We start from the raw sequence: 14158 nt of genomic DNA on the forward strand, positions 1-14158 counted from the left end.
ATGCAGCGTACATAGATAGGCAAAAAAGCTTCTAATAAGAGGAGAGAAATAATGTGATTCGAAGAAGCAAATTTACATTTCTTAATGAATGCATTTAAGTACGCTGAATGTCTGTAGCAATCGAATGTGTACAAAGGTTGCAATTTCCTTCATGTAAATCGAAAAAATAAACTTCATCAATTGAATGTTGATTCTTAAATGATTTTGAATGCTGTAATAAAACATCTAAAACGTGCAATCATAAAAATAATGATAGCGATACTTCGTATCATTTAAGCCTTTCTTCCATTGAAATCATTGAAATAAAAGAAAGAAACCAAGAAACTTTTTCGGGGTCGTGTGGAAATTAAGTCCATTCAAAATTTTGACATTCTCATGGGGTACATGGGTAATGCTCTGATGACTTGGTAAGTTTTTGAATATTTGATTGTGCTGTTCAGATACTGAACCACTCCTTATGGAAGCAATAAGGACGCTTTAATGATAAGAAATGACTTAAAAAAACCTTTAGCTATTCTTTGAGCCAGAGCTGCAAAGTTTGAAGGATATGAGTCTCGTTTCCACTACATATGAATCACATCGAAAAAGGACATGTAACAATTTCCCATGTCGAGTCTAGAACCCATGAACGCTGGATCGGTGTTGCAATAATTATTTTCCGAAGTACTTATCCATTCCGCCAACGATCCATTTTGACTCACCACAAACAAATGACTTAAATTCAATAAATTATGATGGTTTAGTAAAAGAGGTCTAGAGGACGGACGGGGATGATAGGTTTAATCTCCATGGATTTTCCAAATAACCATCGGACATCATGCATAAATGACCCCCTTTTGTGCCGTTCATGAAATTTCATTGCGAAAAAAATTGCCCTGCATATCTTCACTTATTTTGTAACACGATACGTAATGCTATCGTGATCTCTGCTGTCGTACATTTGTTGTGAAATTTAATTCATTGCTTGATAGACGAAATCTTCATTTCAAGTTCTTAAAAAATAAATAAATTGTCATTTTTTAGAGTCGATAAAAGATGCATAAAGTATATTCAATTATTTACGATTGTTTTACAAGACAGTAACGAATTTTTTATGATAATTTGTTCTCGGAAAGTAACGTTAAAGCTGCTCAATAGCTGCTTAAGATACAAATATTCAGCAAATAAACTCCCAAATATAAGATAATCGTTTGAATTGTAGCTTTTCAAGATTAAATCTCATGATTGCCGAACGACTCGTCATCAAGTCAAGAACGACTTTTGCGTTAGCATGCAGCAAGCATATTCTCATACTCATGTTGACATCGAGTTTATAAAAAAAAAAATTTCACTCACCGCATTTAAGTTTAATTAATTAATGCGACATGCCATATGATCTTAAGTGATCCGCATACAAAAATTAAATTTAATTAAATTGAAAAGATTTCATCGACGAGAGTTTTAAAAATTCAATTAAAAATTGACCATTTTACTGTAAAGGGATAAGCTTTTTAACTAATTGAAATGCAGTTGAAAATAACATGAAATGAATATTTCCAAAAAAAAAAAAATAATGCTATAAGTTGCGATTATAATAAGTAATTAATTGAATAAAAATTCATTTACACATCGGATGTTTGCAATTAATTAATTTATTGATTTATCCAATCAAACGAAAAGCTATTAATGCCTTCTTCTTATTCTTCTTCCTTCTTTTTTTATCATCAACAGCCGGTTCATGTTTTGAAAATATTGTTTCAAAAGGAAAGTGTAATGGTTTGGTGGCCAATTCTGTAAGTAAAGAGGAATGCTGTAAAATGTTTGGAGTTGCCTATGGTGAGGCATTGTCAGTTAACGATGGACGAATTTTTGGAATTATGACTGGAACGAGACTGGAAGACTGTAAACCATGCAAAGGTTTGTTCAATGCAGAGTTCATTTACTACTCCGAGCGACACAAATGACGTGGATACCTAATGGCAGCCATATGGATGTCATATGAAGACGACTTCCATTTGATGTTAATAAAAGCAGTTTAGCGGAGCCTTAAATCTGCTTGGCGGAGTCTTCTTCATTTGTGTTGCTTGGGTACGTTGGCTAATTATGAAGTATGGTGCACCGGATGTGTAAAGTCCTTTGATAGTTTAGATCAGTAATAGATAATATTTTTTGTGCCACGGCACACCTTGTTGGTGAGTGACGTGTGCGCATGCAGCATGAAATTTTCAAAAAAATTGACGACACACAGGTTGCCCACCACTGGCTTAGACAGTAAAAGAGGAGAGTGAGGGTGCAATACTTCTCAAACTATCCCGAACAGCACATATCGGTTGAAATAAATCCGATCCAAGCACTACGTAAGTCTCACACAATGCCGAAGTCGATTTGAATCTTCGACGATTTCTGTTGAAGTCCGTCAAGATGCCAGAGCCAGCTGGCATGGTGCTGATTTTGGATTGATTAACCGATATATGCTGGGTATCCTCCGCAACACACTTGAGTGTGCGAAATAGTTTGAGAAAACCCGATTTAAAGTTAGTTTCTTCTACATTTACGTAATAAGTTAACGACCCCGATGCATGTTTAAAAATAAATCTTAACAAAAACAAAATTCTTCTACAGAATCTTCAGAATCCTGTGACAATACAAAGTGTGGAGACGGCAAACGGTGTATAATGAAAAGAGGTCAACCGAAATGTGTTTGCGCGCCAAATTGTAAAGCGACCGCAACGATTAATAAAACTCGTAAAGTGGGCGTCAATGGAGGATTTACAGCATTTCAATTACCTGAAATGAAAAACGTTAATCGACATTATAGTATTGTGAGGCCGCCAAAAATATCCGAACCGATGCAAAATGATGATCCTACAATCATCAATATAAATAGAAATGTAAAGAAATTTCAACAAAAACTGAACCAAAGTGCGGAGGCTGCAATTGATGTAAAAGAGAATATTAATAATACGAGCAATGCTGCTCGAAAAATTGAGTGGAAATTTCGGAGTGGTTACTTCAATGAGAACAGCATCCATACAGCCAATTTTAAGGAGCTTTATCTTGGAAATATTGTAAGTTGTGATTAATTCCTTAGCATATTCACTTAAATGACCATGCTCATGAGTATACTCAATCAATATAGTTGTGCATGCTCAATTTTGTGAGCATATCCATGTACATGATACTCGTATGTATTCACTAATTCAGTATTCATTAATTCACAGCCTAAATTTGCACATTACAACCCTGTGTGTGGATCAGACGGTAAAACTTACAAAAATGAATGTCAATTACAGAAGCGAGCATGTCGACAAGAAAATAAAAAGTTAGAAGTTCAGCATCAAGGATTTTGTAAAGGTAAGTTACATCTATGTCTGTACTTTAGTAGTTTCTCTAAATGAATTCATGTACGTCGTTAAGATAGAACAAATGCATGCAAAATTGAATGAATTAGTTGACTGGATTTTCATTCCTCCGCGACTACATGTGAATGACATACAAGTCTTGCAGGCAGTTACAGACAAAAAAAAAATAATCAGAATTCGACATAGCTTGAAAGTATCGAAATTCAAGTCGTACACAATTTCTCGTCAAATGACAGAATTCAGTAGCAGTAAAAGGTCTCAATGAAAATAACTGAATTAATGATTCAGCCACAGAGTCTGTTACCTTATGCCCATGTTTTTTTTTTGTTCATGACATAGAGTGTATTCTCAAATGTAAAGAAGAATGCACATTAATATATTTATGAGATTGACAAGTGTAGCATCATCATCATCTTTGGTAACCAATGCCAAAAAGCATCACTAATCGAAAATGCAAACATTTTTGAAAGGAACGTAAAATATTTTTTTTTGTTTTGTGTTGTTCTCGTTGTTTTGATGACGATACGATTCACATATATATCCACTATATCGAGTAAAAAAAAAGGTGGAAAGAGAAAGAGGAAGAAACCCGAAAAGAAATAAGAAGTCAATTGACGAAAAAGGTGTGCGCACACTTTTTATTCGGATGCAGATTGTTTGTAATGATTTCATGAAAAAAAAAGATGACAACAGCAAAAGAAGAACTGGCAAAAATTCTCTTTATGGATGAAGTATAATTTTCTTCATATTCAATTCACATGAGTCAGTCAGTTCGTCTGACTGTTTAAGGTTTTAATTATGAATTTTTTATTTCTTTTACATGTTTCGGGGAGACGAGAAAAGGAAGATAATTTATATATATATATAAATTTTTTAATGTCTTTTTTAAATACATTTATTCAGACTCGATCATTCATACTTTCATGTTTATACCATGAATTCATCAAGCACGTGCACTAAAAGATTGAATGATATTTGGACGTAGACTGATATATTTGGTTATCATTTTCTTTCAAAAAAATCCTTATTCGGTACGGCTGTTGCTTCCTTTTTTATATACTCTTTCCATCCAATGGAAAAGATAATTAATTAATTTATATGTTGCTTCATGTATCTAGTTAGGCATATCAAAAAAAATATTCATTTCGATTTATTCCAAAAATGTGAAAATTTTCCCCTTGATACTTGATGGTACCTTCGAGCTTTGACATTTTTCAATAATTTTGAATTCTTGTTGTCCCTTAAGGGCATTGCTATAATATAGAATAAAGGTAAATCCTATATTTAACTGTCTTATTTGAAGTTTGACTTCCGAGCGTCACAATCTAGCAAATGTCATTTCTCTCATCACGGGAGTCGAAAAACTTAGGTGACAAGTGACAAAAATTTCAATTTTCGATATATGAGTTTTCCTCATCTAAATATGTCATAAAATAGCTTTCGCTTTGGAATCCTGTATGCCTTTAGACGTGAGGGTTCTTTGAATCTTACCAGCAATATTGTTGACTCACGCTCAATAACTTCTTTCACGTACTTATCCCAAAGCTCCTGTTCACTCTCGATGTTCTCCTTGTCGTGGTCTTCACGCTGCTTCCACTTTTCAATCTCAGATGCAAACTTCTCCCACTTCCTTAAATCTTCTTTGATACTCAGTCCTTCCTGTAACTGCTTGTCGACCTCCTTCCAGTACCCTGCGGTCTCTAGATTCTCTACTGCTGTTGTGTTCGCCGTGTTGAGTACTTTTGTTTTTTCTTCAACTTCACACCGAAAACAAACGCTTTAAATAATTACATAAACACTATATTTTAATCTTTTCTTTTTCCTTTATCCTTTAAATGTTTACTCTTTGACTTCTCTATTAAGAATGAATTTCTCTCCGAAAAATCCGCTTTTTATACTAAAAAGTTCCCGCCAAAATTCCCGAAGTTCAATTTTGAACTTTACTTTTGAATTTTGAACGGCCGTTACTTTTTGAATCTTGAATGACCGTTATTTTCTTTTGTCTTAAATCTGAATTCTAAACAATGTCCACATTCGATCGTATGTCTATAACTAACTCAACATCATGTAAAGTTTTCCACTCGGGGTGGAAAAGGACCCGGATCTCAAACGCTTCCAAACGATCTTATTATGTCAATTCTAGAGGCTTAACATTATAATTTGATCTTGGACTTTAAAATATTCGACTGATGATGGTTGTAAAACATGACAATAAAATTACTGGTCATGATGTCAGTGTTTTCAGTGAGGTTAACAGTTAATTATTTTCATAAGTTTGGTGGCAATAAGAGATAGTAAGGATGTTTAAATTAATAAACATCAATGAATACATAACATTCCATTTACTGAATGTAAATTAGTCTTAATTACATCTGAGCTCATACAATGTTTATTTAAATTACACTAAAAATTAATTACACAATGCATAATTAAATTTATTGCAGTGTGTATAGAATTACATAAACGTGAAGTGAGCAAGTGTCATGACAATTAATCATCCTCTTTATTTCTCTCATTCTTTCTTAATTTCACAGCAGGTTCGTGTAAATTTATCAACTGTCTTAACGGAAAACAGTGCATTGAGGATCAAAACTTCCTACCACAATGCATCAACTGTCCAAAATGTTCACAAAAGAATAGGACGTTAGATCTCAAGAAGCTTGTATGCGGTGTTGATGGTATAACATATCGCAGCATGTGTGAACTGAGACAAAAGTCATGCAAAATTGGAAAGTCCATTCAACCTGCATATCGTGGCCCATGTACAGGTAACGAAGATATTTATTTTTTATTGCATTTTTATGTTTTCAAATTATTTTCGACAATCAAGACGTAGCCAAGAAGAAGAATCGTTTAATATCAATTTTAATTGATAGCATTGTCGCAACAATGTCATTTTATGACATAAATATCATTATTAAGAGAAAAAAATATATATATTTATATTTTTCTTAATCCTTTTGCATGTTTCTCTTATTTAGTTAATTTCTTTAACTTCTGTCTTTCGTGTATATTTCATTTTATGATTATGAATGTGATTGGCCTTGAAAGAGCGAAAAAAATGAGAGAAAAATATTCATTCTCCATGCAATGTTCTTTTTATTCCTCTAAAAAACAGATATGTTGAAACAAATTTGTTTAACAACAACAAGACAGAGTTATTTAGCGGTATTTTATCTTAGGCTTGGGGCTTTTAAATTGCTATTAGAGGTCGTTCACAAATGGTATCTATAAGAATTGTTTTGTAGATCGAAATTTCACCAAATTTTCGATTACTTACTTACTTACAAGACTTGAAGACTAGGTTGATTTCCGTCTGACTCAATTGCTATTTCCTTCATTACCGTGCTAATCCATGTTGCTCTTGGATACCTTTTTCCTTGTGGATTCCATCCAAGGGTAGTATAACAAGCTCTTGTCTGTCCCCCAGTTTCAACATTATTCCATATTCGATTATTAAATGTAATATAGGGAAAGATCTTCTTTGTTGCCAAATTAGGATGTTACCTACTCATCCATCCATAGTAGAACAGACTACGATTAAACGATCATACTTCTAGTTAAAACCATGAATTTTCTGTAATTTACCTTGTAATGTCAAACTTCATAACTAGACTTACAGTCGACTAAACAAATCCTGTTCTCCTAGGGCAGTTATCGTATTACTTTTGTCCAGGATGTACAGATTTCTTTGAATTTTAATTTAATTTTAAAATTTTTCTTCTTTTCATACGCTTTTTACCTTGTTTTTTTTGTTTACAATTTTACGAACCTAAGTTTTGAACTTCATTTTTGAATCTTGAACTTTCGTTAATTTTGAATTCATTTTTAAATCTTAAATTTCTGTTACAAATTTAATGAGTTTGTTAAAAGATTAAATTCAATCATTGAAACTTATTGTATTTACAGACTCAATAGTAAAAATAACGTAGACGTAATTTGTGAACAATCCCCAAAGCTTTATTAGTCTTCATGTTGAAATGAATAACGAGAGAAATATTTATTATCCTATGCCATGCTTAATGCATTTTTGCATTTTTAGTGTCTCTAAATTGTTCATTAATTTATTTAAATATTGATTTTATGTTTTGATAATATCTAACTTGGAATGCACTCAGCTAGATATTACCAGTTAATTTGCATTAATTGCTAATTAAGCCTTTTTGCATGCCTTGCATTCATAATTGCTATATCACGTATACTTAAAAGTATGATAAATAATGTAATTTAAAATCAACTGTTGAAATCACATATTGACAATATTTAATCTGATGTATGTTATGTCTTCTCGTATGTACTTATTGTCGAGACGTGTTAAAAATACACAAAATGATGTTCAATGACCCATAATAATGCACCTTACAAATAGCAATGAGAATTTCATTTCTTGCATTCTTTTGTATTCACTATAATAATAATACAACTTTTCCTTCCATATGATTGAATTATTCTTAATGTACTTCCAGTGCAATTGGATAGAGGATGTTACGGTCATTCTGTCATAATGAGCAAGGATGTTGTAGGGTGTATTTTATGGTTGCTAATCAAGGAATGGTACTTGATCGATTTTTCGGTACTAAAAATTTGTTTCTTCCTGTTGCTCTATTTACTTGCTTCCCGAGTGGAACAGTTGACATAAAGTAAATAACCTTAGATCAAGTAATGACAAATTTTATGGAACGATCCGGAGAAAATGTCATTTGTCGATCGTAGGTCTAGTTTTTAACTGGACATTATGTAAAGTTATCCACTCGGACTTGGATAAACGTACATATCAAATTTTTAATCCATAGCTTCCATCAGATATCGCCTAATTACCCTAATTACCCATCGTAAAGCATTCGTTTAGTATAGGCTGGGATCATTTGTGAACCTTAAGCGATAGTAAAATGTAAAGCAGCATTTTGCATAAATTCCCGATCGGCAAATATTGAAATATGAACCGATCGGAATTCTATGTCCACAAATTGAGCTTGAAGTTCATATGCTGATGTATTGTTGACTTAGTTTCTCGCAGCACCTGTCCTTTGGATGACAAGTCTGATACAGACTTGTTAAGTACCAAGAGACCATATCCCAGCTTTAATATTATCAAAATGCCATCTAATAATGCCACTAATAAATCCATATAGCCTGTCCAAGAGAGTATGAAATCTTATACATATGCACAGAATAGTGAACATTATTCTTTTAACAAGAACTTTTATCATTGCTGTGATTAATTGCATTCTTTAATTTACTTCTCAATTTCAATTCCCTTTTTATTTCTTTCATATTTACTCAACTCATTTGAATGCTTTTTAATGAGTTGTTGCTGGATATGTGCAGAAATTCATCTCATTGAGGCTCTTTTATAAATAACGTCCAATGATTATGCAATTTTCTGTCTGTAGACCTCCTTAAAGTAGAACGTGATAAAGCAACAAATCCCATAATTTATTGCCAAAAGGAGGAAATCAACGGGAGCAGCAAAATATTAAGACTGATATCAGAATCACATCAATGAAAAATGTGTCTGTTGATACATCTTAAATTAATTACTTAACAGAACTTTCTCATAAAGGAATAAGAGCATTAAGCATAAAAGGAAAGGCAGCAAGAGAACAAAAAATTTGATTACAGCTGCTAATTTTCATTTTTCAGTGTCAGTTTAAGACAATTATTGAGAATGTTCATATATTTATATGATAATGGCAGCGCTCATGCTATGGCCTTTAGACAATTCTCATTTTCGTCGATTCCGGACAACTCGAAAATTATAAAACAAACAAATTTATTGCATTGATATTTCTTTTGATTCTCATTTTTTTTTTTGTGTGTGCTGTTTCATCTGAAACATAAAGACAGTGAGACGACGCAATAAAAGTGCTATAAAATATCATGATACTCAAATGCAAATGCACTTAATTTCCTTCTGTCCTTCTTCTCCTTGCACAATACTCTTCATACTTTGCATATATATATATGCATACCTATATGCTGAAAAATGCATTTTGATATGGTCTCAATAATACTCACTTGATATTTTGTTTTCGTCTGTGTATTAAAAGCCATTTAGTAGGCTCTCTGTGTATTTTTTTTTTGGGTAGACGAAAATTTACAGCATTCATAAAAAGGAAGAGAAAGAGGGGAAAACGAGCTGAAGAAAAACAATAAAAATGAAAATAAATTACATGTAATGCAATCTGCACACGCAATATTGGGAATGAATTAGCAATAAAGAATGAAAATAATTTGCTAATTGAAGGGAAATAAAATGAAATTATGATGGCTGGAATAAAAAAAAGAGACTCTGTCTAAGTCTGCTCAGCATGAGGCATTTTTATGTGACATTGGATCTTGACCCCATCCGATTAGACATATCCTGCTTAGAAATTAATACAATCGCAAGTCATTCAGTTAGTCCAAAAGATGAAATTCATTAGAATTGAATGAATCCATTAAGTGAATCAGTGGTGGGTAACCTGTGTGCTGCGATACATTAATTGCAAGTCATTCAGTTAGTCCATAAAATTCATTAGAATTGAAAGATTCCATTAGTAAAACTATGGTGAACAACCTTTGTCGCACAACGCTAGTGTGATACACACATTTAGTGTGACACGACACATCTAGTGTGACATATAGTGTGGCATGAGGCATTTAGTGTGACATTGCACATTTAGTGTGACACGTTACATCTAGTGTGACACGTTACATCTTGTGTGACACGATACTGTATCTCGTGTGTGGATTCGGTCGAGCCTCACCATCAAGGTGTGCCTCAAAAAATAAAAGGTTGTCCACCACTGAACTTAAAATGAACTGTGATACACCTCCATATAATCACTTGTTCGTTACTGTTCTTCTTCTCTCACATCATCTCACCATGATGATGTCGCGTCTGAAGATTGATATGCAAAAGTCTCTCGAGACATCTTTACTTCTTTACGTAGGAGGGATTGTTATATACATATAATTTAGCTTAAAAAAATGCAGAATTGAATATTTTGGACATGATCTTCCTCTCTTTCCTTTCCTTATATTTGTTATTCTTTTAGAGACCGGTGTGGTGTCTGTAAATTGCAACTTGAATATATTTTTTTACAGAGCAATAATAATGATAATAATAATAATATAAGCAAAAGAAGAGAAGAGACAAATTTGGCATAAGTTATTGCACCATTTAGATTTGTTTAATGATTACTGTCGCTTCTCGTTTTCTCAATATTTACAAAGAATCAATCGATGAATGAAAATTATATACATTTACTTAATTTCCGCACATTATTGGGGGTTGAGAATGGAAGCATAAAAATATCGATTTGTTGATCAAAGGCTGATTTTCGGTATGCATAACATTTATCAGTTTCTTAATTTTGGGTTTCAGAAATCTCTTTTGATTAAAAGTGCTTATTATCAAAATTACTCAATGTTTATTTTAACCCAAAGTTTCTGGATCTGTAAATATTTCATAAATTCTGTCAGATTCCTTCACATTAATGATATAAATCAGTTTCGGAGCTAAATGTCAATTTATTTTATAGATTATCATGTCGTTTTCGAGTGAACGTTAAAAGTAGTCATTAACTGAACACTTACTAGCCTCTAAATAATTAAAATGTATTATTGTTCTTTCGAGATTCTATGCATTCTAAGAAGGATTTACTAGATCGACATAAGATGCGACTCAATAGATTCCTAGTTTTCTTAAGTACTCGAAAGTTTCTCACCGAATCTGGTTTCATGCAAGAGCCGGATTTTTCGCCATGTGCTTTCCAGAATCAATGTCAACATCTTAAGGGATTTTCCTTCTGCCAACAGTTTGTTGTCTTTCATCTTCTATTGAGTCGTCATTGTTGTCCCAGTCCAAATATCCTCACGTGGTCAATTTGGGACAGGTAAAGTTCAGAGATAGAAATTTGTAAGTCTACGATCCCTAGTTTGTTTATAAGGCGGCCACCCTACAAGCGAGGAGTAAGATCCCGGAAAATCTTCGGTGTGTTAAGTGGTAACAGGAGCTATCACGTGAAGGTACACTCTTGACATTTGATCAGACTTCGGCTTCCCCATATACCCAATGTCTGTTTCATGCTTCCTTAAAATGTGGCCACTTTCTTCTACCAATCTCGATTGCAATAACTTGTTGTTTCTGTATGATATCCTTTATCTGAAACGGTGTACTAAAAAATGCTATGGTATATCCTGGCACAAAAAAGTTTGCGCTCCACTGTTGTTGAATATCCCTTGTATTTCCTACATTTTAAATTCGCAGGCCTACAGTTTTCAACTGTATCTTCGGATGCAGATCTGTAGTTTTTGTCTGCAGTTTGTAGGCATGCAGTAATGAACTAACCCGAAGTATTCGATTCGCAATAACTTTCAAATTTAATTTACATCCAATTTGTTTATTTGTACTCGAAAACACACTTTCTTCTGTCGCTGGCGATCAAGTCCATATTAGTTTCATCACATTGAATATTTTTTGAGCAATTCAAAAAAGCTTACAGCAGTAATAACAATAAATGAATTTTTTTGGTTAAAAGAACTTCAAATAATATGGTGGGTTGGGTTATTGTAACGACTGACTATTTCAAAAGGCAAATGATGATCATTTAAACATTTTCAAATCAATTTTGAGTCATCAATTCTCGAGTACAATGAGATTCCTCTTTTGCCTGTTCATTCCCTTTTTAAGATATGTCCAATTTCAATTTTTCATCTTCGCTTTTCTCCACTGAACATTAACATTATTCGCAATGCGTTTGATAAAGAAGTGTAACAAATGGACTTATTTTGACTTTTGCTGTATTTTTCCTCTCCTTTATTTCGGAATTTCTGTTGCTTTTTATCTTACAACCATTTTTCTTTTCCCGATACTTCTTTTACTTTTATCATGAGAGGTGTACAACAACACTTGAAAAATTACCTTACATTTGAACGACATAAATCATGATGACATATTCGTGAACTGTCTGTTGTGATCATGTCAGGGCTTTTGCATTCTTCTCGCTTAAAAGAACTATTCTCAGTATAACTGTAATTAAGTTATAATCTTGTTGAGGGGATTATTCACTTGTGATGTCTCATTGCTTAAGGCATGATCACATCGCTCGATCGCCAAAAGTGCATTTAGTGGTTACAGAGAACGTATGCACTTCCTCAATTCGTCAGTTCCCCATCATACCATAGCAATTCTTAATGTTCAAATTTATCTTCTTCTTATTCAAAATCCATCTGGTAAAGTATGTATCTAAAGTTCTGAAGCAGTACAAATGGAATGTGAACCACCAACCTCCGAGTTACGACAAACATTTTGACTTAAGTCGGATTGCCGAGTTGCTCCTGTACTTTTGTCTATTGGTACTTAGTCTCAAAAAACTCCTAAATTGCTTTAAATTGCCAAATTTAAAACTGACTCTTGAAAGCTCACGGCGTAGAAATGGTCGAAAATCCATAAACCTGGCCTGGGCAAGGGAACACTGAGATGGGGCCGGATTTCTGGCAATTTTTCCATATAGTGTGCCTTCTAGAGTCGGGCTATGTTCTAAAAGTATCTCGATATTTTGCTAAAATTCAATTTTCACCTAAACTTATCTTGGATCACTCAATTTAGACTTTTAATTGCTAACAATAACAGGCAAAGAGACCGCTTTTAGGTACCGTAGTGGTCTTTCTGTACCATGAAAACATGCTCTTTGTGTTACAATAAAAGGACAATCGAAGTTCGTGGTCGTTATTATCATCAATCAGCTCTTCCATTCGGCTAACTAAATCTCTTAAGATTCAGGATTATGATATCCAATTTTTCAATTTAGACATCACTTCTGAACAATTGCCAGGTTCTTTGACTCTTTCGTGCTCTTCAATAAAGTGAAAAAGAAAGGTGCACATATGCCTGTTTTTTTTTGCAGTACTGAAAGTTACAATCAAAAAATTATCCTGTCATTTATATTCATTTGCCTTCTCCTTCGGCCCATCTACATCCAATATAGACTGACTGACTTTTTGGCTGGCGTAAAATGTAAGAATAAAAATAAAAATCTGAGAATTAAAAATTACATTTGTTAACGTTCAAACTTACAGTTGTTTAAAACATTTTTTATACTTCCGGCATTGTTGAAATGAAATGCTCTCCAGGAATTTTTCGTATATTACAATTCATTTCATTTGTTCTTGTCTCTCTCACTCTCTCTCCATCTCTCTCACTCGCTCTCATTCTCTCCATTGCTCGTTTCCTTTTTGGACCTGAATGATGGGTTTTTATTGTTGTTGTTGTTGCATTTTCGTCGAGAATAAATATTTCGTGAAAAAGCACCATATGAAATCTCTTTTGTGCTGCTTGTGCCTCTTCGTATGTCTGGCCGTAATAAAATAAATTTGAATCAAAAAATATAAAAAAAGCTACAAAGTTACAAAGTTACTCTCTTGTCCCTCTTTTTATGTGTATTTCATAATACTAACTTTTCTTTCTTGTTGATTTACTTCCGTAAGTGAGATTTGTTTTCAAGTTTTCGACCTGACATCATGCCATTGTGTAATTTCATTTATGCTGCACAAGCGAACATGAAGAAGAAATAAAAAAAAATTAAAAACATTTTTTTTTTTTGTTTTTTGGATGTAACAATTGAAAGAGCTCCCAAAAAATTACATTCAATATGCCTGCATCAATTTCATTCCAGACATTCGCCAGACATTAATAAGTGCACTTTGTTGCTGGTTTTTTTTCTTGCTCATTCCGTGTTTTGTTTTTATTTTTTTTTATATTCTTCTCCTTACGTTTCTTATGCCTGTTGATGGAGCTCCGCTCTTAACATTTTTTTTTATTCATTCTTACT

At 33.2% G+C, this 14158-nt stretch overlaps 1 protein-coding gene across 1 annotated transcript in view; it reads left to right on the forward strand.

Annotated features, from left to right (window-relative positions):
- The window catches only part of Fs (Follistatin), a 31438-nt gene that overhangs the window by 9499 nt on the left and 7781 nt on the right, over positions 1-14158 (forward strand). Inside the window, exons 2-5 of the mRNA XM_070638383.1 lie at positions 1711-1896; positions 2602-3047; positions 3201-3333; positions 5876-6109. Coding sequence (XP_070494484.1) covers positions 1711-1896; positions 2602-3047; positions 3201-3333; positions 5876-6109 — 999 coding nt within the window. The remainder of the gene's footprint in view (positions 1-1710; positions 1897-2601; positions 3048-3200; positions 3334-5875; positions 6110-14158) is intronic.

Source organism: Chironomus tepperi, unplaced genomic scaffold (genome assembly GCF_022539635.2).
Source record: "Chironomus tepperi strain 1889 unplaced genomic scaffold, CSIRO-AGI_Ctep_v1 contig_172, whole genome shotgun sequence".
Lineage (NCBI taxonomy): Eukaryota > Metazoa > Arthropoda > Insecta > Diptera > Chironomidae > Chironomus > Chironomus tepperi.